At 52.2% G+C, this 24897-nt stretch overlaps 2 protein-coding genes across 4 annotated transcripts in view; one reads left to right on the forward strand and one right to left on the reverse strand.

The window, feature by feature from the left end:
• Positions 1–4859, forward strand: CMTM5 (CKLF like MARVEL transmembrane domain containing 5). Of its 3 annotated transcripts, none has more exons than XM_058738553.1 (5): positions 1–335; positions 1220–1372; positions 1861–1953; positions 2151–2235; positions 4831–4859. In XM_058738553.1, exons 1-5 carry the CDS (start codon positions 210–212, stop codon positions 4842–4844), a joined length of 471 nt encoding a protein of 156 aa, XP_058594536.1. In that variant the 5' UTR covers positions 1–209; the 3' UTR covers positions 4845–4859. The 3 variants fall into 3 exon arrangements, with proteins under 3 accessions (XP_058594536.1, XP_058594535.1, XP_058594537.1); XM_058738552.1 differs by lacking the exon at positions 4831–4859 and adding an exon at positions 2336–2595 and having other exon boundaries at positions 9–335; XM_058738554.1 differs by lacking the exons at positions 1861–1953; positions 4831–4859 and adding an exon at positions 2336–2595 and having other exon boundaries at positions 10–335.
• MYH6 (myosin heavy chain 6) overlaps positions 4805–24897 on the reverse strand; it is a 25545-nt gene continuing 5452 nt past the window's right edge. The window contains exons 11-37 of the mRNA XM_058738535.1: positions 23254–23522; positions 22818–22988; positions 21310–21619; positions 20567–20637; positions 20205–20292; positions 19998–20115; positions 19729–19852; positions 19320–19456; positions 17461–17716; positions 17082–17324; positions 16756–16932; positions 16323–16468; positions 15988–16078; positions 13333–13722; positions 12890–13016; positions 12673–12791; positions 12104–12300; positions 11378–11561; positions 11032–11197; positions 10797–10921; positions 9370–9678; positions 8857–9060; positions 7820–7945; positions 7341–7616; positions 6086–6181; positions 5243–5377; positions 4805–4884 (exon numbers count right to left, since the gene is read on the reverse strand). Of these exons, the coding sequence (XP_058594518.1) occupies positions 4861–4884; positions 5243–5377; positions 6086–6181; positions 7341–7616; positions 7820–7945; positions 8857–9060; positions 9370–9678; positions 10797–10921; positions 11032–11197; positions 11378–11561; positions 12104–12300; positions 12673–12791; positions 12890–13016; positions 13333–13722; positions 15988–16078; positions 16323–16468; positions 16756–16932; positions 17082–17324; positions 17461–17716; positions 19320–19456; positions 19729–19852; positions 19998–20115; positions 20205–20292; positions 20567–20637; positions 21310–21619; positions 22818–22988; positions 23254–23522 (4679 nt within the window). The 3' untranslated portion in view covers positions 4805–4860. The remainder of the gene's footprint in view (positions 4885–5242; positions 5378–6085; positions 6182–7340; positions 7617–7819; positions 7946–8856; positions 9061–9369; positions 9679–10796; positions 10922–11031; positions 11198–11377; positions 11562–12103; positions 12301–12672; positions 12792–12889; positions 13017–13332; positions 13723–15987; positions 16079–16322; positions 16469–16755; positions 16933–17081; positions 17325–17460; positions 17717–19319; positions 19457–19728; positions 19853–19997; positions 20116–20204; positions 20293–20566; positions 20638–21309; positions 21620–22817; positions 22989–23253; positions 23523–24897) is intronic.

Here is a 24897-nt window from a genome sequence, read left to right on the forward strand (position 1 = left end):
CCCCAGCAGGGGCACTCTGGGCAGCTGGGAGAAGACCCATCTGGGCAAGCCTCCCTGCGGCCCCACAGCCAGCCTGCCCACTTCTCTTTCAGGTTTCTCCAAGTGCCTCCCTGCTCCTGTTTGCTTCCCCATCTCTCCAGGTTTCCGTCTTCCCAGTTCCCTTCCCGGGCTGGTGGCAGTGGGGGCTGTGCCTGGTGGGCCCCACAGAGATGCTCAGTGCTCGGGATCGCCGGGACCGGCCCCCCGAAGAGGGGGCAGCTGCAGTGCTCCAGGGCTTCGCCGTGGACAAGACCTTCCTCTCCTCCCTCAAAGGCATCTTGCTGGAAACTGAGCTGGTAACAGCCACCTCCCCAACCTGGCGCCTCCATCTCTCCCAGTGTTATCCCACTCCTCCCTCTCCCCGTCCCAGGGCCCCCACTGGGCTCACTCCTCAGCCGCCTCCTTTCCCAGGCTTTCTAGACACCCCTGCTCTCCCCAGCTGCCCTGCCCTCACCTCCTACCCTGCCTTCTTGCTGCCTCTCCATCTGAAGGCAGTTACAGCAGGTTTAGGTGCAGCAGGAAGAACTGAAGTTAGACCGGACATAAAAGGGCAGACTTTCTGCAGTCCCACTGTATCTGTTGTCTGCTCCCCATGAACATCTATTCTCAGGAAAGGATCTTCCCTTGTCACTTAGCAAGACCTTAGTGTAAACTTAAGTCCATTGCATATATGTCATCCTACATTGCCAGAGCCCAGGGACCCTTAAAGTCCATCTGCCTTCTAAACTTTGTCTCTGGGTATAGAACCAAAGGCCTTGTTTTGGTCCTTGTTTAGAGGAGTTTCTGATATCTGGGAGTGGGGAAAGTATTATGGCATAGGGGGTCCCTCTGGGGGTGCAGGGCTGCTGTGGGCATGACTCCAGAGGCTGGAGTTTACCCTGTACCCTGTGCTTTAGCAGGACACCTCTTTTGTGGTTTCCATAGAATGGTGCTCCCTGGGGCAGTGCAGCTGGGCCACACTGCTGGGGTTGCTGGGATCCAGGGCAGGGGGAAGTGGGAAGCTGGAGACTTCCCTCAATGGGCAAACGCCCTGGAGTATGGCTCCCGGTACCAGAGATGGGGAGGCCTCCAAGGATGGGTGGTGGGGGCCAGCCTGGGGGAGTTCCTCAGGAGGGGAAGGCAAAAATCTGGCCATGCCTGTGTCCCCTTCCTGGCAAGCTTCACATATTTGGTCCCACAGGCCCTGACCTTCATCATCTTCATCTGCTTCACGGCCTCCATCTCCGCCTACATGGCTGCAGCACTGCTCGAGTTCTTCATCACACTCGCTTTCCTCTTCCTCTACGCCACCCAGTACTATCAGCGCTTTGATCGGCTGAACTGGCCGTGTCTGGTGAGGGACCCTGCCTCCCCTACCTCATTCTGGTCCCTTTCTTCTCTGAATCCTAAGTTTTCCTTTTCCCTCCCAGCCTCTCTCCTTTTCCTGGGTCAGTAAGGGGCCCAGCCCTGACCCTGATTTCACTGTTGTCACTGACAACAAGGATGCAGGTCACTTAGAGTTGCTCTTCCACTCACCAAAGGTCCAGGTCCAGGTCTAGCCCTGCCCTGGCCCTTCTGGCTGGCATGCCCCAGCCCTGTGCCACCCAGGGCCTGGCTTCTCGTCCTGGTCTCTTTGCATTCACCTGTATCCCTTCCCTGGTTAGCAGTGGGGTCTCTGTCTCTCTCTCTCTTTCTCTCAAGTGCTTTATATTGTGTCCAGGGGTATCTCCATTCAGGGATTCATAGTGTCTGAGGGTCAAGCTGCTGACCAGCCTGGAAAACCTCAGGGTGATGTTCCCTTGCCCTCTGACTTCCCTTGACCCTGCACCCCCGACCCCCCAGGACTTCCTCCGCTGTGTCAGTGCCATCATCATCTTCCTGGTGGTCTCCTTTGCGGCTGTGACCTCCCGGGATGGAGCTGCCATTGCTGCTTTTGTGAGTCCAGCCCCACAGAGATCCCCAGGCCCTAAGGACCTCTGGCTGGTGTTTGCACACTCTCTGTGCCTCCCCACAAGCCCAAGCCAGTGCCCAGGCCTCTGGCTCACACCTTGCCCCATACCACCCATCTCCTTCTGCCTAATAGATGGTGGCCAATGGCCTTTATTGTGCCATCCCTGATTCTACTCCCACAGGTTTTTGGCATCATCCTGGTTTCCGTCTTTGCCTATGATGCCTTCAAGATCTACCGGACTGAGATGGCACCCAGGACCACCCAGGGTGAGTGTCCGTGCTCTGGGGAGAGAAGATGCCCCCTCTACCCTTTGCTCCAGCTACCCCATCCTGATATGCCCTTCCCTGCCTGCCTCCATATTCACAGATGACCAGCAGTGACCCTGAGCTACCTGGCTCCCAGGCCCAGCCAGACAAAGGCAACAGTGCACATTTCCTTTGGTTTCACTAGCCCACAGCCTACTACCTCCCAGCCAGGCCTACAGAGATGGATTCTGGCCTGAGAAGTCACCAGATACTTGTCTGTGGGGCTCAGTGCTCTGATGAAGCTCCAACAGGAAGGAGGTGTTTTGGGGAGGGAGGGCAGGAGGAAGCTGGTCATTCCCAAATTAAAAGATTCAAATCCTACTGGTGAGTCTTTTTCTTCCCCAGAAATCAGGCAGATTAGGAAAGCCAGGGAGTATTCATAGAAATGCTGCCTGGAGCGGGTCATGGTCCCTCTTCTGCAACCAGGTCCGAGCAGTGAGGAAGGGCAGCTGCACTGAAGGTGCTGAAAACTTCCTTCAACACAAAACTTCCTCTCTACATTCTCTGTGTGCCAGGCCTTTGCGGTGTGCCTGGTGGCTGGGTTCCCAGAGTCCTGTGTCTGAGAAGGCACAAGCCTTCCCCATGTAAGTGCCCACCTGCCATACCTGCACACCCAGGTTCGTTGGTGGGTTTGGGACCAGGTGCTTGCCTGGGGTGTGTGTAGAGCTCCCCCTTGTGGTGTGGGAAGGACTTGGTCCACAGGCCACAGGAGCGAGGTCAGCCTGCGGCACCAGATGAGGGCAGAACTTCCCAAAATGCTGGCTCTGGAAGAGCCCTTAGACATCAGCTGGTCTGATGACTTCATTTCACAAAAGAGAAAACAAGCCTAGTCACAGGGAGCGACCTCTTTACTTGTGACAGAGCTGGGACTAGAACTCAGCTTGCCTAACACCTATCTGTATGGGTGATCTGGATACTGTACTAAACTCCTATAGCTCAGGAAAAAAATGGCCCAGCCTCATCTCCAGCTCCCTCCACTAGTGGGTCCAGTCTTCCAGCTTACCAGTGCCTCATCAAATATTTCCTGAGCATCTCCTGTATGCAGGCCCTGTGCCGGGCCCCAGGGATTCAGAAGTGACAGGTGGGCCTGTCCTTGAGCTCTCACAGACTGGGAAGGAGACAGGCTAGTCATGACTGCCCACATAAATGCTGTGGGAGAGTTTGGCTAAGGGGGTTTGGAGAACAGGCCCTGCCACAGCCCAGGAATCAGCCCTGCCTGGCCCATGATAGTCCAGCGCAGCTGGGATGTCCCTGCATAGCCCTATAGAGCCCACATGATCTAGCTCAGTGGCTTGCTCTACCTCTAACACTGGTTTGCTCCCACCCTGAAATAACTCCTTTTCTCTGGGGTGCTCCTTCCAGATGCAGCCCCCAACCCCAACCCCTGGCTGAACCTTGGAACTCTGGAAGAACTGCTCTGCTCCCTTCAGTGATAATCATGGGTCTCTCTTGGTCTGACTCCTCTGATTTTCCTGTCCTCATGTCCTCCCTGGCTTCTCACCAGTACTGGCAGCCTCTCCAGAGCTAGAACCAATCAGATTTTGTATTTTTCTGGTTTCTCCACATTCTCAGGGCTCCATGCACAGTCCATTCTCCACCCTTGGGGGGGGGCTGGGATCAAGGCTTCAGAGGAAGCATAGGAGGGGCTTAGCCAGGTCAGTTCAGGAGATGGGGTGCCAGGCAAAGGGATGAGAAGATGGTCAGGAGAACCTGAGCCCATAAAGCCCAGCAGGGGGCAGGCATTTGCTTGGAGCAGAATGGGAGAGGGGCCAGCCCTGTCTGTCCCCTGGGCAGTTGTATGACCTGGGCCAGACTGTCCCTGGTGAGAGCTCAGAGAGAGTGGGAGTGTGATCTATGGTGCGCACCTGTACATACACCTGTGCTCATCTGTGCCTGTTTGGAAGGCCAAACTAAAACGAGCAATGCCCAGCTTTGGTCCACAGTGCCTGTTGATTCAGGGTCAGTGGCAGCTGGCTCCAGTGTCTCGGGATCCCCTCATGATGAGGGGCTGACCATAGAGGCTGAGGTCAGACCTGGGCCTCAGCTGACTGTGCCTGAGGATGATAGGGAGTGGGGGGCACCCTGTGGGTTACTCATAAGGGGCCTGTGTCAACCCTTTTATGAACTTCCATCCCCAGCGAGCCCTGAGCCTCCCTAGTGTCAGTGGGAAATTCATTTAGGAGGGAATGGGTATCTCAGGACACCTGTAACCCCTGCAGCCTCAGAGCTGGGGTAGGTGGAGGGTAGCTTCAGCTTTGACACTAAAATTCTGTCTCCCAGCACATAGAATTAGCTCACCCCTCCGGTGCCTTTGTTTTCTCTTCTGACATTTATCCCTCTCCTCCTTTGTATGGTTGACTGAGCAGAACTGGGACTCAGGGAGGACACCTCACTTCTCTGGGCCTTGGCTTCCTCCTCTGTAGATGTGGAATGCTTTGGTTCCCACAGCTCTGACACAGGGACAGGGACTCCCTCTTTTCAGGAACTTTAAGAGCTCCAGGCTGGTGGTGGAAAGGACAGGGAGCAGGCAGAGTCTGGCACTCATCTTTATTACAGGTTGGCAAGAATGAAGTTCCAGAGGCAGTGTCACTCCTCATCATGCAGTTTTTGCTGAGAAAGGAATAAAAGGTGTGAGGGGGCAGCTGGCAAGAGGGAGGAAGGGTGTGGGGAAGAATCTCTAGGGCTTTTAGGGGCCTAAAGGGGATGCCTTTAGGGGGAGAGGTTCTGGCCTCAGGGATCTTGGTTCTCATGTGCAGGTCTTTGTAGTTTAGGGGGCAGAACTGGGCTTTCTTCAGAGGTGCCAATCTGTACGGGCCACTCTGAGTAGGAAGGGGATTCTCAGGCATGGGAGCTGTGGGACCCCCAGGTCTGTCACACTGTAGGGTAAGGAGTGCCCACTCTGAGGGGCACTGATATTGGCGGGTGTGTTGACATGGGGTGACTAGTGGGGCCCAGAGGAGGGACCCACCTTGGCGCCGATGTCGCGGCTCTTGGCCCGCAGCTTGTTGACCTGGGACTCGGCGATGTCCGCCCGCTCCTCTGCTTCATCCAGCTCGTGCTGCACCTTGCGGAACTTGGACAGGTTGGTGTTGGCCTGCTCCTCCTGCAGGGGTGGGGGTTAGGGTGGGGAAGGATGAAGTGAGAGGCAGCGGGGGTTGGAAATACTGAGCATCCCAATCTGAGGGACTCCCTGTCCCTGAGCTAGGGGCTTGGTGTTCTCACCCCCAACTATGTTCCCCTACCAGCTTTGCCGAGGATATCCTGCTCCTGGCTTGGCATCCTCTTCAACTTGCCCAGAATTCAGAATCCTTCATGGCCACCCACTGCCCAAGATGCATTAGATACTGTCTGGTCTGGTTCCTTTCAGAACCCAGCCTCACTGCACCTGCTCAACCAGAACTCTGATAGATGCTCCCAACCGCAGGGTTCCTGCACACATGTGAGCATTAACACCTTATTTGCACACTTTGCTGCCCACCCAGAGTCCTCCCCACTGCTCTATGGTCAGGTCCTTCTCTGGGCCCAATTCCATAGCCACCTTCCAGCCTTCAGCACTGTCTGGCCCCCTGGCCTGCTTAGCAGTGGCACTGCTTTCTCTTGGGCCTACTGGTGTATGGATTATAAGCAGTTTGTAGGCAGGTCCTGGGTCTATTTGACCCAAAAGCATTGCTTTTGTTTGCTCAGGGTGCCTGACATAGCTCTGAGCACCCAGAGCACATGGAACGTCCAGTCCCCATGCTGAGGCGGACACCTGTCAATTCTCACACATGAGAGGTATGTTGACAGAGAGTGGAGAAAACAATGAACTCACTGCCTCCTCTGCCTGGCGCTTGTAGGCTTTGACCTTCAGTTGCAGCTTGTCCACCAGGTCCTGTAGCCGCAGCAGGTTCTTCTTGTCCTCCTCCGTCTGGGGGTGGATGGATGGGAGAAGCCAATTGAGAGGAGGAGCAAGTGGAATCATTGTTCCCTCCCTCAATACATCACTTTCCTCCCTAGGCCTTAGTTGCCTCTCCCTCCCATGGGCCAGGTCAATGAGGGGGTGGGGGATTCTACCTCTGTTGCTACTTATAGGTCAAAGGGCCACAGCAAGGTCCTCAGTCCAGATCTAAAAGGCAAAGAAGGCTGTAGCGCTAAAGTTGGAAGTGGGGGAAGGGGCCCAGAACCAAATAGAATTCTTTCATCTGATAACATGGAGACATCAGGGCTGTGTCAGTTCCAACCTGGAGCACTGTAGATGCTCCTGGCCAGTGGTTTTAGAGTGAGCTGAGAGGACTAATGAAGAACCCAGAACAAAGGGTATTATCATAGTCCAGACCATTCTGACCTATCATATATATATTGTACTGGGTCAGATTTGGGCACTGTACAGGATCACTGTCACCTGATCATTCCTATCTCCACATCATTGCATGTGCTAGGATACCACTTGCCCTTAGGATTGCAGTACATCTGCAGTTCTATAGCTGTGTCTCTTTCTTGTGCCTCTCATATCCAACTAAATGAATCAATACCCCATTTCTCTGTCCTTCCTTCCCAGGCACACTGTGAAAACAACAGGTCAAGGGCAAAAGCTCTGAGCTATGCAGATGCAGGTCTTAGAACATTTTGGGATCTTCTTTATCTAAGGCCTTCTATCTGTTGTTCCAGAAACTCCTTGGAAGATCTGAGTCTTTTCCCAACTCTGACTTTTATCCCTAAAGTGCTACACTATGTCCCTCCCTTTCAGGCCAGTAGAAGCGTTCCTTGGACTGTGCTAAAGCCTTAATGGTAGCACTTTAGGTTATTAAAAAAAAATCCTGAGGAAATTGCTGGTTAAAAGATTTTCAGGAAGTAGAGGTAGGTTCTGCATTCACTAGGAAAAATCATGGACTCAAGACAAATTGACTCCAGGGAATGTGAAAGAAAATTAATCTAAAGATAGCTTCTCAAGACATGGGTTCCGGGGGGTCGGGTGGCATTCCTGGAAAGTGCATGTGCGTGGGGCCTGTGTGGGTTGGGAGGTGGGACTAGAGAAGCACTTTCACATTCGCTCTCAACTGCCCCTAGAGCAGCTCCCACGCCCACACCTGGTAGGTCAGCTCCTTGATGCGACGCTCACTCTTCCTCATGCCCTTGACCGACTCCGCGTTGCGCTTCTGCTCGGCCTCCAGCTCATTCTCCAGCTCCCGCACCCGGGCCTCCAGCTTCTGCAGCTGCTTCTTGCCGCCCTTGAGGGCGATCTGCTCGGCCTCATCCAGCCTGTGCTGCAGGTCCTTGATGGTCTGCTCCATGTTCTTCTTCATGCGCTCCAGGTGGGCGCTGGTGTCCTGCTCCTTCTTCAGCTCCTCTGCCATCATGGCAGCCTGGGGACGGGAGACACATGTAAAAGAACAGAGGCCCGGGGCCTCTTGTCCCTTGAGGATCACCTTTTTCCCATCGTGGCGTTTGTTTCCCGAGGCCCTCAGACTCACGCAGCTACAGAGTCAACTTGCCACGGCACAGTGGCCTGGCCTGGACCCAGGGCCCCATGTCTTTAGCGGGGGCAGGAAGGGGAGCAGTCACTCACATCTGTGATGGCCTTCTTGGCCTTCTCCTCGGCGTTCCTGCACTCCTGCACGGCCTCCTCCACTTCAGTATGAAGCTGGGACAGGTCTGACTCCATCTTTTTCTTTTGGTTGATGAGGCTGGTGTTCTAGATACACGTAGAGAAAACTATCAAGTAGATACTTTGTTATTTGATTCTACACCTGTATCCACAGAAAATTAAAACCAGTCATTTTTTTTAAAGTCTTGTTTTTATTTATTCCTTGTATCCTTTGTTATTGTGTATTCCATGTTTTGTATCAGCTTTCCCTTTTCTTATGAAAACGGATATGTTCTTGAGGTTTATCTAAAATTACTCAGCTCTGAAGAAAGACTTCAAGCAGCGAAAGGTCTGCAATTCTTCTCCTGACATCTTTCGTAATGTGTCTATTCAGGAGCATGAAAATATTGCAGGGAAAATGGGAACAACTTTCTACCAGGACAATATCCTGGAAATGATTACAGTTGCAGAAAGAATATAGTAGAGTAATGAAGAGGGGGTGGAGTCAGTGGATGATATCATTCCCACACATACTAGATTACAGCAAAAAGGCCCACAGGACCCTGCAGTAAGATGGACACGAAAACTCATTGCAGAGAAGAGCTGACGTCACTGTGTATGGGACTGCAGAAAAATGGTGTTCCGTTGAGAATTTGGCTTACAAGTAGATGCACTTGTACTTCGTTAAATGCCCCACATCTCCCTCTACAGAGCAATCTGGGGGCTGTCCTCCAGATCAGGGATGTCAGATAACAGCACGCATTTCACCACTCCCAGATTTGTGACTTTGGTGGATCTCGCCAACCAATCACGACCCCATTAGCTTTTAAGTTTCGGCCCTCTTCTCAAGGTAGTGATTCCGACAGCCATGACTGACAGATGAGAGATGGCCCAACAGATGAAGCAATTTGCCATTCTGGTTGGACATACTCATTCAGAGCATCTGGTTCAGAAGCTTCTGTGGTGTCCCAGCCTTTGCCACTCAGCAGGTTTGTCCACACGGCCCCTGACCTCCTCACCTGGGAGTGCAGCAGCTGCACCCGCTCGCTGGTCTCGATCAGCTCCTGCTCCGCCAGCTTCCGAGACCGCTCCGTCTGCTCCACCACAGCCCGCAGCTCCTCCAGCTCAGCCTGCAGCAGGTTGTTACGCCGCTCCACGATGGCGATGTTCTCCTTCAGGTCGTCGTTGGCACGGACCGCATCGTCCAGCTGGATCTGGGTGTCCTGCGGGGGAAAGCATGTGAGAGACCTGCACCCATCCCATCAAGGCTTCCTATTTGGGGTCTGACACACCCTATGCCATGTTCAAACCCTCGGTCCAGTAGAGGGCAAAGGGGCACATCCCCTCATCTATTCTCTAGGCCTGGAAGCTGGCCTAGACATGTCCAGGACATGCTTAGGATCTGGTCACTTTTCTTTCCTCAAGCCTCCAAGTCCAGGAGGTGGGTGGCTCCCACTTTCTCATATGCGTCAGCCCAGGGCCCTCATCATACCTGTGGGCACCTCCCTTCTGAGCGTCCCAACCTCTTTTACCTTCAGATGGGCCTGGGCAATCTTCAGGTGCTTCTGGGCCTCTGAGGCTGTCCTGTTGGCCTGGCTCAGCTGGATCTCCATCTCATTGAGGTCGCCCTCCATCTTCTTCTTCACCCGCAGGGCCTCGTTGCGGCTGCGAGTCTCTGCATCCAGGGAGGTCTGCAGTGAGTCCACCACCCGCAGGTGGTTGCGCTTGGCCTGCTCCATCTCCTCGTCCTTCTCTGCCAGCTTCCTCTCGATCTCTGCCTTGATCTGGTTGAACTCCAGCTGGGCCCGGAGGATCTTGCCCTCCTCATGCTCCAGGGAGGCCTGGAAGAGGGTGGGGAGAGAGGGTCCAAGTCAGACAGTCAGGGCACAGGGCAAGGTGGGGAGGGAGGCCAAAAGTATGCAGGGTATCAGCCAGGACTATGGCCTCTGGAGAGGAAGGCCTGGGAAAAGATGCTGGTGAGACCTGCATCCCAGACCACCAGGGTGCCCTGGCAGAGGAAGTGCAGGATGCTCTGGGTTTCCTCTGTCAAGGAAAGGGTTTGACCCTGGCAATCGCCAAAACACTCTAGTACCAACACTGCGTAATCCTGACCCTCTAAACATCATAGAAAAGTGGGAGATTTTTCGGGGTGCCTGGGTGGCTCAGTCGGTTAAGTGTCCGACTTCAGCTCAGGTCATGATCTTATGGTTTGTGGGTTCGAGCCCCGGGTCGGGCTCTGTGCTGACAGCTTAGAGCCTGGAGCCTGCTTCTGATTCTGTCTCTTTGCCCCTCCCTTGCTCACGCTCTGTCTCTCTCTGTCTCTCAAAAATAAATAAATGTAAAAAGAAAAGTGGGAGATTTTTATGACCACATATTCCAAACTTTATCTTTGTTTCCTGGGTCACTTACCCTTCAGTGAAAAATGTTAGAAACCCCCTAACTCAGGACTTTCCCTAGGTTCTTAAAAATGAATAGTAATAATAGCAAATATATATTAAGTGCTTAAGTTTGTTACCTCATTTAATCTTAGTAATAACGCATAAAATCTTATTAGGTATGTACAATTAATTCCATTAGAGATAAGTAAAGAAGGTACAGAGAGGTTAAGAAACTGGCCCAATGACACAGTGGAGGTTCTGAAGCCAAATCTCACATTCAGATCTGTTTGACTCTGAAGCCCACTTAATGTCTGAGGGGTTATTATGATAACCACTTTATAAACATGATAGGAAACGTAACCTTATGACTTATAATCAGAATGGGATGATTTTCTTGGTGCAGACCTTGGCTTTGGAGGTAGTCATGGGTACCAGATAGTAGGTAGACTAAAAAAGGAGCTAATAAATTTTGTCTTGGGGTCAGCGCCACCCCCAGGTGAAGGAGAGTGGGGAGTCAGAAACAAGACAGGGTAGGTAGGAGAGGGTATGAGGTAGGGGTATGGGCAGAGACAGCCTCTCACTTCTGCCTCCTCCAGGGCCGACTGCAGCTCCAACTTCTCCACTTCTAGCTGCTTGCGGACCTTCTCCAGCTCATGTGCATTCTTCCCTCCTTCTCCCAGCTGCTCAGTCAGGTCAGAGATCTCCTCTAGGGGTCAGAGGGCCAGAAAGCCCAAAGCCTGAGTTTTCCCTGCCCAGTGTGGCCCTCCCTGTCTCCCCCTCCCCCGCCCCTCCGTGGTCTCTCAGGCCTCAGCGCACCCTGAAGGTTCTTGTTCTCCCGCTTGAAGGTCTCCAGGTGCTCCAGGGACTCCTCGTAGGCATTCTTGAGCTTGAAGAGCTCTGTGCTGAGGGAGCGCGCCTCCTTCTGCGAGGACTCCAGCTCTGACTGCGACTCCTCATACTTCTGCTTCCACTCGGCCAGGATCTGCGGGGACCTGGCTCACTGCGTGGCCCCCAGCCCCGCCCCAGCCCCGCTCCAGGGCCTGCCCAGGTCCCTGGGCTGGGCTCAGCCTCCTCCCCTGCCCTCAAAGAGGAGGTCCCAGTCTTCACGGTGACGTTGGCCTCCCTGCTCCGTCCCTGGCTGCGGCCCCCAGCTCGGGCCCACCTTGTCGAAATTCCTCTGCTTCTTGTCCAGGGCTGCGGCGGCTGCATTGGAGCGCTCCACATCCACCATCAGGTCCTCGATCTCATTCTGCAGCCGGTGCTTGGTCTTCTCCAGGGATGAGCACTTGGCGTTGACGGCCTCCACGGCCTCCTCGGCATCCTGCAGCCGCTGGGCCAGCTTCTTCCTGCCCGGGGCAGTTAGTGTGTGTGTGTGTGTGTGTGTGTGTGTGTGTGTGTGTGTGTGATTCTACCTGGGAACAGTGGTACCTTGGAACCACCTCCTCCCCAGACCAGGGTGACCCAATCCTCCTCCCCACAATACCTTGGGACCCTGAACAGCCCTTTAGGCCCTGCGTCCCTAGCCTCGAGCAACCTAAGCCTGCGAGTGCCTAGGACAGAATGTCTTCCCTACATGCAGTGACCTCTGGGTGACAACCCCCACCCCTCCCCATACCAGGCTGATCGATGGAAGCTCCTCTGACCAACAAGCTTTTTGCTCGTCTTATACGTGAGCGTCAGGTATAACCCGAGCCAAAAGCTCATGCGTCACAGGAAGTGAGTCAGGGCCAGCCAGGTTCACTCAGAACACAAGATCCAGGCTCCCTTTCAATCATCTCTGTTAGCCCCCATGCTTCTTCCACCCTCCTCAGATCTCCTTCCCATGCCCACTCTGCCTGTCTTGCTCCTTCCTCTCTTGGAATTGGGTGGGGGACTGCCCCGAACTCACTTGGCCTCTTCAAGCTCTTCAGTCCTCTGGATGGCATCTGTCTCGTACTTGGTCCTCCATTGGGCCACCTCTGAGTTGGCCTTGGACAGGACGCGCTGCAACTCAGCCTTGGCCTCCGTCTCCTCCTCATACTGCTCCCGCAGCAGGTCACAGTCATGTCGGGCTGACTGCAGTGCATGGGCCAGGGCGTTCTTTGCCTGGGGAGAGGTGGGCACTGACAGGCTCATCCAAGGAAGGGAGGAGGGAATGCCCCACCACCATCATTCTCTAGATCCTTTTCATATCTATGGACTTCAAACAAGCCCAGCCTCAATTAGAGTGAGGGCTGGTGTGGAATCTCAACATCTTGGAGTAGCCTCCCAGTTTGCCCACCCCACCCCCTTACAAATGAGGAAAGAAGCATTCGATGATGTTGAGGTGTGGCTTAGCTGGAGTGTAGAGGAAGCTAGATTGGGGCTCTTTCCACCACAGAGGATTCTCTCCAGTCTCTAGACCCCTAATCCTGGTCTTGATGTTAATTGTCCAGCATTGCCATCAAGCCTGTCTCACTGTCCCTAGCTGCGCCTCACCTTGCCCTCCTCCTCCAGCTGCCTCTTGAGGTCCTCCAGCTGCTGGGTATAGGAGAGCTTGCCTCGGGTCAGCTGGGAGATCAGTGCCTCCTTCTCATCCAGCTGCCGAGACAGCTCCCCTGGAGGTGGGAATAAGAGGGACGAATTTGTGGGCTACGGAAGGGGGCAACTGGTACCTGACCCTCAGGAAGGCGCAGGGCTGGTGAGGGGCACCCACCATTTTCAGTCTGCAGCTTAGCTCGCTGGGTGGTGAGGTCATTGAGGGAGCGTTGGGTCTCTTCCAGCTTTGCACGGTACTCATTGGCCTGGTCCTCCAGTGTCCGGGACACCTTCTCCAGGTTTGCCTTCAGGCAGTAAGGGACAACTTGTCATGGAAAGGGGCTGGGTGGACCAGAGAAAGGATGGGAAGGCCAAGGTGGGGAGAGCACAGGGATCAGTGGGGTGAAAAAGAGAGTTGCTGACAGGAACAGTCTGAAAAGGGTACATGAACTAGAGGAGAGATGGTGAAGAGCTGTGGGCAGAGGGAGGGAGGGTGAGGGAGAGAGCAAGACAGAGACCAAGAGGTGATGAAGGGGTGACGATAAGAAGACAGGGCAGAGACAGTGGAAGGAAGGCCACTGAGACAGAGAAGGGGGCAAGAAGGGTGAGAGGGCAGCCCACCTTGGCCTTGATGATCTGCTCCATGTTGGAGGTGACATCATCCAGCTCCAGCTTGAACTCACTCTTCTCCTTCTCCAGCTTCTGCTTCACACGCTGCAGGTTGTCGATCTGCTCGCCCAGCTCGGCCACGCTGTCGGCGTGCTTCTTGCGCAGGGCCGCCGCCGTGGCCTCGTGCTGCAGCGTGGCCTCCTCCAGGTCCCGCCTCATCTTCTGGAACTCGGCCTCGCGCTTCTTGTTCATCTCGATCTGCACGGACGTGGCCCCGCCGGCCTCTTCCAGCCGCTCGCTGATCTCCTCCAGCTCCCGGGACAGGTCTGAGCGCAGCTTCTCCACCTTGGCCCTGGCGGTGCGCTCGGCCTCCAGCTCCTCCTCCAGCTCCTCGATGCGAGCCTGGGCCGGGACACAGAAAGCTCAGACCCACCGCCTGCAGACCCCACCCCAGGGCTCTAGAACATGCAGGTCTCTCCAGAGCAATGGTTCTCAACTAGGGAAAGTTTTGTGCCATGGGGGATAGTTAGCAATGTGTGTAGACATTTTTGCTTGTCATGACTTGCCATCTAGTGGGTAGAGGCCAGGGGTGCTGCTAGACATTCTGTGATGCACAGACCATCAATATCAATTTGGTTGAAGCTGAATCCTCAAAGCACTTCCTAGAGACATTTAGACTCAGTCTGAGAATCTGCAGCCCTGAATCCAGAGAATCTGTGTTCAGATGGGGATTTGGAGCTCCTGTGAGATCCTGAATCTCAAAGATTCCACAGATTCACTAGACTCTGCTCTGCTAAACATAAGGCAGGAAAGCTGGTGCTTGTATCTTACAAACAGTTGCAATAATATGCCTTAAAACAATCAAAATGTTTATAATCCGGGCCCCTGGGTGGCTCAGTCAGTTGAGCGTCTGACCTCAGCTCAGGTCATAATCTCACGGTTCGTGAGTTAAAGCCCCACATCGGACTCTGCGCTGACAGCTCTGGAGCCTGGAGCCTGCTTCCGATTCTGTGTCTCCCTCTCTCTCTGCCTTTCTCCCACTTACGCTTTCTCTCTCTCTCTCTCTCTCTCTCTCTTTTTCTCTCTCTCTCAAAAATAAACATTAAAAAATTTTTTTTTAATGTTTGTAATCTTCCAGGTTCACCACGAAGTCCAGTCAACTATACTCCTCACTCTCCAGGGGTTGCCTTATTTATGTCTAGGGTGGGTTCTACTTTTGTTGTTCCCTTCCAGGCCAGGTGAGTGCTAGAAAGTTGGCCTTTTCATCATCATGCCCCTACCTCATTTTTCTGGCTTTTTCCTTGGCCTTGACTAAATTGGGAGAATGTCCCATCTTTCATTTTGATCTGTTCCCTGACCAGCCAGGAGCAAAAGGGAGTATCAATCAGTGGAATCCCTGAATCTGTGGTTGAGGACAGTGTTAATGGAATGTCTGTGGGTGGGCCCTGGGAGCAGGAGAGAGAGGGCCACCATGCCTCTGCTCTCAAGATGAGGAAGGTAGGACTATGTGCAAGAGCTTGGGCCGGAAGAAGGAGGGCCTCAGCCTACAGCCAAGACCTGGTGAGGATAATAGCACTGTTGTTCTGGGTCTAAGGGCCAAAGAGTTTGCCTAGACCCAAATAGAAGAACCTGGAGAATGTCCTAATATTCTGGCTATAACTGAGAGGGGCATCCAAGAAAATGGAAGGGTAAATTATCACTGAAGGCAGGCTAGCCCCTGAGCAGCTCCCCAAATGAGTGGAATTGTGTTCATGTATCACTTGTAGCCTGGACCACGGGCCCCGAATGCTGAGGGGAGTTCAATGCTCTCCAATAGCCACAGTGTGACCAGAAAATCAGAGGATAAGGCCTTGCCTGTAATAGTTGAGTGCCTGCTGTCTTTGTGGCCACTATGTCCAGACCTGGCCATGCAGTTTCTGTAGCTATAAAATGGGATCGCAGTACCTGTCTGCCTTGCTTCCAGGGCTCTTCTGACAAACACAGGACTAAAAGCACGTTAAAATTCAGGGTGCACTAAAAGTAAGGGTGGCTATGGCTGTTAATTTAATCTCCTCCTGCAGAGGGATGAGAAGGCCATGGAGAAAATAAAAGAACACCTTCTAGCTAGTGGCAGGCTGACTGCTAGCTAAGTGGTTTTATAAACATTATCTCCTCTGGCCTTCTGTAAGGCAGGTGCTATTATCTCATTTCACAGGTGAGAAGAGAATCTGAGATTCAGCAGGGGGAAGTGAATTGCTCAGGGTTGTAGGAGTTGACTGAATACCATAGGGTCAGTACCTGGGAAGAGTATGGTCAGAGCACTCCATAGGAAGGTGCTCCATGAAGGCCCTCCTCACCTCCATGTAGAGGGAAGAAGTACCAGAAGAAGAGCAAGAGGAGACTTGAACCCTGTTATTTGTGCTGGAGGAAAAAAACCCATGAGACAGGGCACAGCTCATCAAGAGAGCCCTTTTAGTAGGCTTGTTTGCCTCCCAAAATAGCCCTGCTGAAATAAGACTCATTGCTCTAATGGGGGAAGGCTGGTGTTCCCAAGTGCCAAGTCAGGGGGCATGGTGTCTCCAAGGCCGCCTGGAGTTGTAGATGCTGTCTGGAACCCTACAGAGCTCTTGCAGCCTCAGCTGCCTCACCACTGAGCTCCGCATTTGGCTGCACCAGGAAGAACTTCACCTGGTTTTCCTTCAGTTTCTTCTGCAGCTGAAGGGCCAGTGCCTGCTCATCCTCAATCTTACTGTTCTGCTGATTAATGTCAAACTCCTTCCTGGAGGAGAAGGGAGGGGTGACAGGTGGTCTTCCGTCCTCTGTGCCCATTCTCTTCTCTTGCCTGGCATGCTAGGACAAGTCCCCTCCCCACTGGTGCAGAGGGTGAATGAGGGAGTGCTGTTTGACTTCCTCATTCACACTGTGCCCGGGACAGTCATGGCCAGTGAGGTTGTGGCATCCTGTGCTCTAACCCTCAGGCCAGACACCTCCATTTGCCCCTCTGGGACACCCCAGGCTCCTACTTCTTGAGTTTTTCTTCAAGCTGCTGCTTGTCATTCTCCAGGTCCATGATGCTTTCCTGGGTCAGCTTCAGGTCACCCTCCAGCTTCCGCTTTGCTCGCTCCAGGTCCATACGAACCTTCTTCTCCTGCTCCAGGGATCCCTCCAGCTGGTGGAGAGAAGAAAATAAACAAGGTATAGAAAACATGAGATCCACAGTACATGCTCTTCTGCTCTCTTCTAAAGTCAAAGTCCAGCGGGATTGGAGGTCAAACTAGCAGAGAAATCCCTGCAAGCACAAAAAATTCTGAGTCCTAGTCTAGTGAGGAATTGCAGAGGGCAAAGAGGCTTCAGGGGTCATAGAGGTTAGCTCTAAGTACCAGGAACTCCTTGGCCATTGATGTTGCCTGCAAAATCCTGACCTGAGAGAGACAGAGCATGGCTCTTACTACTCACATCATCCACCTGCTGCTCCAGTTTGACCTTAGACTTAGTCAGTGTGTTGGCCTTGTCCTCCTCAGCCTGAAGGTCATCTAGGGCTTGCTGGTGGGCCTCCTGCAGAGCCTTCTTTTCCTTGGTCAGCTTGGCGATGATTTCATCTAGTCCAGCCATCTCCTCTGTCAGGTTCTTCACCTGCCAACCAAGAACCCCAACCCATTCAGGGTCAGAGGTCACCAGCCTGGAGATGTCTATGGGGATGTCCAATGCCAAGGACCAGGACCACCTTGTGGTTTGGGAATCCTGAGGAGACCTGGGCTGGAGCCAGAAGGAGCTGCCCTCACCTTGTTCTCTGTTGCATGCTTCTCCTTCTCCACCTTGGCCAGCGTCAGCTCCAGGTCATCAATGTCCTTCTTGAGCTCAGAGCACTCATCTTCCAGCTTGCGCTTCTTGGCAGTGAGCTCTGCATTCATCTCCTCCTCATCCTCCAGCCTCTCTGTCATCTCCTTCACCTTGGCCTCCAGCTGGATCTTGTTCTTGATCAGCTGGTCACAGCGCTCCTCTGCATCATTGAGGTTATCTTGTTCCTGGGAGATGAGGAAGGAGAGCAGAACTGGTGATTAAAGAGGGAAGAGACACAGGACCTCAGTCCCTGGGGATGAGATGGGCTATAATCCAGGGGAATAAAGGGGGAGGCATGAAGAGATAATTGCGTGGCTTTACCGCCTGCACTTGGAGCTGGAGGTCATTCTTCTCCTGCAGCAGGGACACCATCTTCTCCTCCAGCTCCTTGCGGCGAGCCTCTGACTTCTCCAGCGCCTCTTTGATGCGCCCAAACTCCTCCTTCATGGTGGCCATCTCCTTCTCTGTCTCTGCGCTCTTCAGCAATGGCTTGATCTTGAAGTAGAGCTTCATCCAGGGCCAGTTCTTGACCCCCATGAAGGCCCGAATGTTCCACTGGATTACCAATAGGGCATCCCTGGGAAGGAAACATGGAGGTGGGAAAGAGCATTCAGAAAGAGCACTTCCCAAACATGGGACCGACTGAAGTTGGCTCCCAGCCCATCTAAGCAAGTTTGTAGGCACCAGAAGGCTGGAGCCCTGTCTTGCGCCTTGATATACAACCCCACTCCAACATTACCTCACTGATCATGGAGTTACTCGATAAATATTTATTAATTGAACAATTCAACCAGAGGACAGTTTATATCTTCCCTTCTGGGGCACTAGTAGTAACGAAAGCTATGCCACTCAGAATGTCTACTAAGTTCAGTGTTTTTAATCCCATAAGAACTGCAAATATGTTAAAACTTGTATTTCACAGGTAAGAATATCTATAGCATATATGTAAATTATGAAGCATGAAATAAAATCACGAACCATGAACCTATCAATTGTTCAAACAACAACTAGAGCCATTATCAGTGTTGATTCAACCTGTGTGCTTCTCTCCATCCTCTTTCCTGGTCCCCCCACCAGAAGTAGCCACTATCCTGAATCTTGTGTTTTTCATTTCCTTACTTTCTCAAAACATACTTTAACTCAATGCGTATGTGTCTTTAAACAATATGTTACTGTTTTTTTGTTATCTCTGAGTTTTATAAAAATTGCATTACACTGTATGTATCCTTCTGTGACTTGCTTTTGTTCACTCAACAATATGCTTTTGAGGTTCATACACATTGTACCATGTAGTTGTAAGTCCCTCCTTTCATTGCTTTATAATATTCCACTGAACAACTATTCTACTATTTACCCATTCCCCCGGGGATGAAAATTGGAGTTGTTTCCAAATCTTTGCTGCTCGTCAATGATGCTATATTCTTTTTTTGTCTCATGTTGTACATGTGCAGGAGTTTCTGTGGGAATGCACTTAGAAGTGGAATTGGAAGGTATGCAATAATCCATCTTTTTTTTTTTTTAAGTGATGCTATACCCAACACAGGACTCAAACTCACAACCCCGAGATCAAGAGCCGCATGCTCTAGCAACTGAGCCAGCCATGTGCCCTTACAATTGCCAATCTTTATATTTGTTTTTTTTTTAATATTTTTAAATGTTTATTTATTTATTTTGAGATAGACAGAGAGAGTGTGAGCAGGGGGTGGGGGAGAAGGGCAGAGACAGAGGGAGAATCCCAGGCAGACTCTGCGTGGTCAGCGCAGAGCATGATGTGGGGCTTGAATCCACGAAACTGAGATCATAACCTGAGCTGAAATCAACAGCCAGACACTTAACCAACTGAGCCACCCAAGTGCCCCACAATAGTCCATCTTTAAGAGATAATACATTGTTTTTTCAGGGAGGTTGCACTAATTTACAGACTTCTTGATTTTTGTCAATCTAGTGTTTTTAAATGGTATCTCATTGAAGCTTAATTTGCATTTGCTTATGAAGAATTTTCTTTTTTTTTTTTTTCAAAGAATTCAAAATGAGACCCAGAGTGGTAAAGTCACTTGCTCAAGCCAGCTAGTGAGTGGTGAAGCCAGAATTTGAACTCAGGTCATCTAACCCACACCAATTAGCACTGCTTGTTTGCCTCTTATATCTCTGGGAGAGCCTTTCCCTTTCCTTCACCTCACCTGCGTTCCATGATCTTCTTGAACTCAATGCGCATGAGCTGGCCCCGGGCTTGTGCTTGGATGCGGGTGATGATGCGGCTCAGCCTCTCATCCCGCATCTCTTCCAGCAGACCCAGCAGCCCCGCCTTGAAGAACACCTGTGGGCAAGAGAGCCACAGCCTCAGAGAAGGGTAGCTAGGGTGGAGGAAGTAGGTGGGAGGTGCTGACTGAGCTCCTGGGGGATCCATCACCCATATATCCTAGACCTCAGAGTGAAATATGAAAAAGAAGACAGAAAGGAAGCCTGGGTTCCAGCCCTTGGGTTGATTCAGGAAGCCAGGATTCAGAGGCCTGCCTTCTAAACTCCTAGCTGCTCCGCTTAACATGGCTGGGCGTCCTGCAACTCCATGCTGTGGGGCTTTAGACACACCTTGGTGTGGCCGAACTTGTACTGGTTGTGGTCAATGTCCAGGGAACCCAGCAGCTTCTCTGCCCCTTTCCTGCTGTCAATGAATTGGCCCTCAGGGATGGCCGTTGGGTTCAGGATGCGATACCTGGAGAGGGAGGTGCCCCAAGTCACCCACGTTCTGTGCTGACCTGCTCTGCCCACAGCATTCAGGGCCACCTGTGGACTCCCCTCCCCACCAGGTCTTCCCAGTTTCCCCCTGTTTCCTCAGCTCCAGGGCACCCTGTATCCACCTCTGCCGGAAATCTCCATAGAGGATGCGGTTGGGGAAGCCCTTCCTGCAGATGCGGATACCCTCCAGCACACCGTTACAGCGCAGCTGGTGCATGACCAGGGGATTGTCCATCACCCCTGCAGCAGGAAAAGAGGAGAAAGGGTCAACCTCAAGGCAAGTGGATGCCAGGTACCCTCTCTAGATTAGACCCTTACACATTGCTCACCCGGAGCCTTCCTTTCATTGGGGATGATGCAGCGCACAAAGTGAGGGTGGGTGGTCCTCAGGTTGGTCATAAGCTTATTCAGATTCTCCTGGGGGTGGATGAGAGTGGGGACTCAGAAGCCACAAGAACCATCTTTTTGGTCCCCGAGCCCCTGACAGCTTGTCTCCAGAACTCTCCAAGGGACAGAGAGTTGACATATAATTTATGATGTGAATTCAGGCTTGTGTAGAACTCCCATGCCCAAAATGACCACATAACTCTAACTTCTTTCATTCCCAAACTCAGAGCATCAGGTTAGGGTGACAGCCAAAGGGCTGGGCCTGCCCACCATGGGCCTCTTGGCATCTCTGTGTCCTTCTTACCCGGTGGAGGGCTGACACTGTCTGAAAGGATGAGCCTTTTTTCTTCCCTCCTTTGCCTTTGCTGCTGTCCCCTAATAACAAGAAAAGAGATGAGAAGCCAGAGCCTGAAAGTGGAGGAACCCTTTGGCAGGGGCAGGGTTCTGCCCCTCACTAGCCATGTGACTTCACAAAGTGATTCTCCATGTCTTAGGTTTTCCAGGAGGAGAATGGTAACTGCCTCTAAAAGATGTGATGAAGATTAGATAAGTTTGCTTGCTACATGGTATATGCTGAAATAATACCAGTGCTTTTCTCCCACTTTCTAACTCCGTCCTTCATGCTTACATCTTTCCATGGTCTACCTTCCTTCTCATAGTTCATCCTCCTCATTCCAGTCCACACCCTCTCTTTTCCTTCTCTGAACGGGACACTCACTTGTTCTACCAGATGTTCAGTGATCCTCCTACAGGCATGACTCTATGCTGGGCCTGGTGCAGGGATGCATGACACCCTCACTGACCTCCAGTTGCTCACAGTCTTGAGGAGACACATGACATGTACACCAATATCCATAGCACAAAGTGGAAAATGGCACTTTCAGAGATCAGGTACAGATGGATGCCTGTGGTATCTCCTGACCCCCATCCTGTGACTGGAAAGCAGGCTCCCTTCTGCCTCTATGGTCACATGGTTTGAAGCAGTGAGACCCTGGCCCCTCACGACTTAAGAATTGCTCTGGCCCAATACAGGGGCTGCCCTCTTACCAACATCAGCAGAAGCATATGAGGAGAAGAGTGTGGCCATGAGCTTGAGGGAGGACTTCTGGTACAAGCCCACCACTGTCTCGTTGAGTGGGTCTTTGTTCTTCTCCAGCCAGCCCAGGATGTTGTAGTCCACAGTGCCAGCATAGTGGATCAGGGAGAAGTGAGCTTCCTGCTTCCCCTTGACATTGCGTGGCTTCTGGAAATTGTTGGACTTGCCCAGGTGGTTGTCATACAGCTTGGCCTTGAAGGTCATGTCAGTGGCTTTGGGAAACATGCACTCCTCCTCCAGGATAGACATGATGCCCATGGGCTGAGAGCAAGGGGAGGAAGCAGAGAGAGCATCATTGCATGCACTCCCAAGATTCCAGAGTCCCACACCCTACCAGAGGAAAGACTACAGCCCAGTATAGCGGGCAGGCTACAGAAACTCTGTGCTAGCACCTTCTGTCACAGTATAGGAACCTAATATTCTTGGAATCAACCTAAATCCAATTCTATTCTGGCCTACATAACCTCTTTTTGCCCCAGTGGACCTAACAAAGAGCCCTGTGCTCCCAGTTGTCCTGCAAGGTCCCAAGGCCTTGCAGCAAGTCCCTTCTTCTTGTAAGACTCCTTGCCCCAGGGCAAGGAGTATGTATGTGTCAGAGGTGCCAGACTAAGGGACAGGCCAGAACCCTGTCTATATGACGGGTAACAGTTCTTCAAGGGATGGTTAGAGGGATCCAGGTTCTGTACAACATCCTGCTCTTCAAAAAGGATGGTAATTCTTGACTTTTCTTGGGGCAGGAATTGTAATGAGAATTTGATTAAACTAAAGATGTCTCCCTGGAAAAAGGCATGTTCATTCTCTCTCTCTCTCTCTCTCTCTCTCTCTCTCTCTCTCTCTCTCTTCTGTTTCTCTTTCCCATATAATTTCAGGCAATTCTGAGGCTTCTGGAAGAGCAGCACCCTGGATAACCACCCAAAGCTTCTGGTAAGCTTGCATTTTCTGAAGGGCAATGGCTGGCTGGGTGAGGGTAGTTATTCCAAGCTCTGGTCTGTATCAACAAAGTGCAAAGGCACACTGAGAACAAGCCAGCACTGGGAGCCTCACACCTCACATCCTTGTCTCTTCTGAGTCTATAGACAAAAGGGGCTGAAACAGGCTTATTCTCTGCTATCAGGAAGAGGAGGGAAAACCAAATGTCTCCAGTTTCAGCCTAGGATCTTTCCATGAATGATGCTTCTCATGGAAGTCAGAAAGACCAAGAGTCCTCTCCTCACTAAATCTCCTTCTTAGGACTCTGGGAGGTGACCACCATGCAAGACAAGTTCTTAGGTCCTGGGGAGAGAAGAAAAGGGCTCATCCTCTATATGCCCATGACTTTACAGTGGGTAGAAGCTGGGTCTGAGAGAGGCTTGGGATTCTGGGGACTCCAGTATCCTGGTTGTAGAAGGGACAGTACTGCCACTCTGTCTGGGATGACAGGGGAAGGTGACACACACAAGTGGCAAGATGGAGGCAGCACCTTCTCGATGAGGTCGATGCAGGCCTGCAGGTCCATGCCAAAGTCGATGAACTCCCACTCGATGCCTTCCTTCTTGTACTCCTCCTGCTCCAGCACGAACATGTGGTGGTTGAAGAACTGCTGCAGCTTCTCGTTGGTGAAGTTGATGCACAGCTGCTCAAAGCTGTTGAACTGCGGGGGGGCAGGGGTGGAGCGGGTCAGGCAGGCAGAGGTCTGAGAGGACAGTGGGGTCAGCCCAGGCCTATGCCCCAGCCCAGTTAGGAGTGTGGCCGGACCCCTCCTCTGTCAGGCCAGGGAGAGGGAGCCCCCACTGGAAGACAAGATGATGTGTTTATCACCGCTGAGCCCCACCGCCTTTCCCACTCCTGGCCATGATGGTCACAGGTGCGAATGAGTGAGTTACTGTTCCCCCCACACCCAGGCTCCCCCAACTCACATCGAAGATCTCGAAGCCGGCGATGTCCAGGACCCCTATGAAGTATTGGCGTGGCTGCTTGGTCTCCAGGGTGGCATTGATCCGTGTCACCATCCAGTTGAACATCTTCTCGTACACTGCCTTGGCCAGCGCCCCAATGGAATAGTACACCTGCTGGACGCTCTGCCCCTTGGTGACGTACTCATTGCCCACTTTCACCCGAGGGTGGCACAGCCCCTTGAGCAGGTCAGCTGAGTTCAGCCCCATGAGGTAGGCAGACTTGTCGGCATCTGGTGGGGAAGGAAATAACTAAGCAAGCACTTTCCACAGACCTCCTTTCCCTGCCCCAGAGCTTTTCTGAAGCATTGAGTCTGACCCCTGTCACTAAAGAATTGCAAATCCAGGCCTGGAAGGGCACAAGTCTTGCCAGGGGCACCCAGCCCAGGCCTCTCCATCTGTCCAGAACTTCCCACCACCCAGAAATTCCTCTTGCCTCTGTCTTTGCATCTACTGGGTGTCCCTGGGCAAGGCCCTTCACCAGCACAGCTGTGAGCTCATCCTTGCCCTCACTGTCCCTTCATGTCTCCAGGGCAGACACTGTGGTTGACAGAAGAAACATGTGCTGCTCCCTGCCTCCTTTCTTCCATCCCAGGATTGGGCCCATTCTACTCTTAATCCATGTGGGGTTTTTTGGGTTTGTTTTTGTTTTTGCTTTGTTTTGTTTTTAACATGTATGTATGTATGTATGTATTTTTGAGAGGGGGTGTGAGTGAGCGAGAGGCAGAGAGAGAGGGAGAGAGAGAGAATCCTGAGAGGGGCAGAGAGAGGGGAGGGAGGAGAGAGAGAATCCCACGAAGGCTCTGCACTGTCAGCATGGAACATGAAGTACCTTGAGCTGGAGCTCACCCGATGCAAGACTCAAACTCACAAATCATGAGATCATGATCTGAGCCAAAGTCAGATGCCTAACCAACTGAGCCACCCAGGTGCCCCAATCCATGTGTTGACCAACTTGACCAGCTGGGAAATCAAGGTTTCTAACAACGTGTTACATCCCCCCCAACATACAATCTCTGTTTAGAGGAAATTTATTTGATTTGATTTCAAGAGTTTTATGGTAGCTTGTAACATGCTGTCATGAAACCCAGGCTTGGCATTTTGATATGGATAGACACAGATAAGTGGTCCTTGAAGATAGGCTAAGAGGAACGTTCTTAGGCATTTGTCTAGCCCTATACACCTCTTATCTCCTTCTCCATGAAATGTTACCATAGTCCCGGAGTGAGCTAGGAGGGACTGTTGTTCCATTTCACTAAGGAGGAAACTGAGGTCCAGTGAAATGTATGACATGTTGATGTCAAGCTGTATTTTGACCTCTGGCCTTTGCCTCCCAAACAGGACATGGCACAGAGTCCGAACAGGGCTCACCCAAGGATTGGGAACCCTTTGCATACATACCGCATTAATGATCAGGATGCACAGAGCTCAGAGTCCACTTTCCTGAGCTTGGGTGAGTCTTGGGCCCAGGAGGAAGCATCCCCAACTCATAGTTGGGATTGAAGAGTTAGCAAGATTGTGGGGGACCTCCCTGTCTGCCCACCTCCCCCATGTCCCCGCCCCTCCCTGGCTCTCACCCCATCCATCTACCCTACAAGCTTCAGGGTC

Source organism: Neofelis nebulosa, chromosome 7 (assembly GCF_028018385.1).
Source record: "Neofelis nebulosa isolate mNeoNeb1 chromosome 7, mNeoNeb1.pri, whole genome shotgun sequence".
Lineage (NCBI taxonomy): Eukaryota > Metazoa > Chordata > Mammalia > Carnivora > Felidae > Neofelis > Neofelis nebulosa.

Coding starts and splice junctions, on each gene's coding strand:
- CMTM5 (XM_058738553.1), top strand. CDS start 210: ATGCTCAGTGCTCGGGATCGCCGGGACCGGCCCCCCGAAGAGGGGGCA. Junction 1,373..1,860: donor GGCTGAACTGGCCGTGTCTG/GTGAGGGACCCT, acceptor CCGACCCCCCAG/GACTTCCTCCGCTGTGTCAG. Junction 1,954..2,150: donor GAGCTGCCATTGCTGCTTTT/GTGAGTCCAGCC, acceptor CTACTCCCACAG/GTTTTTGGCATCATCCTGGT.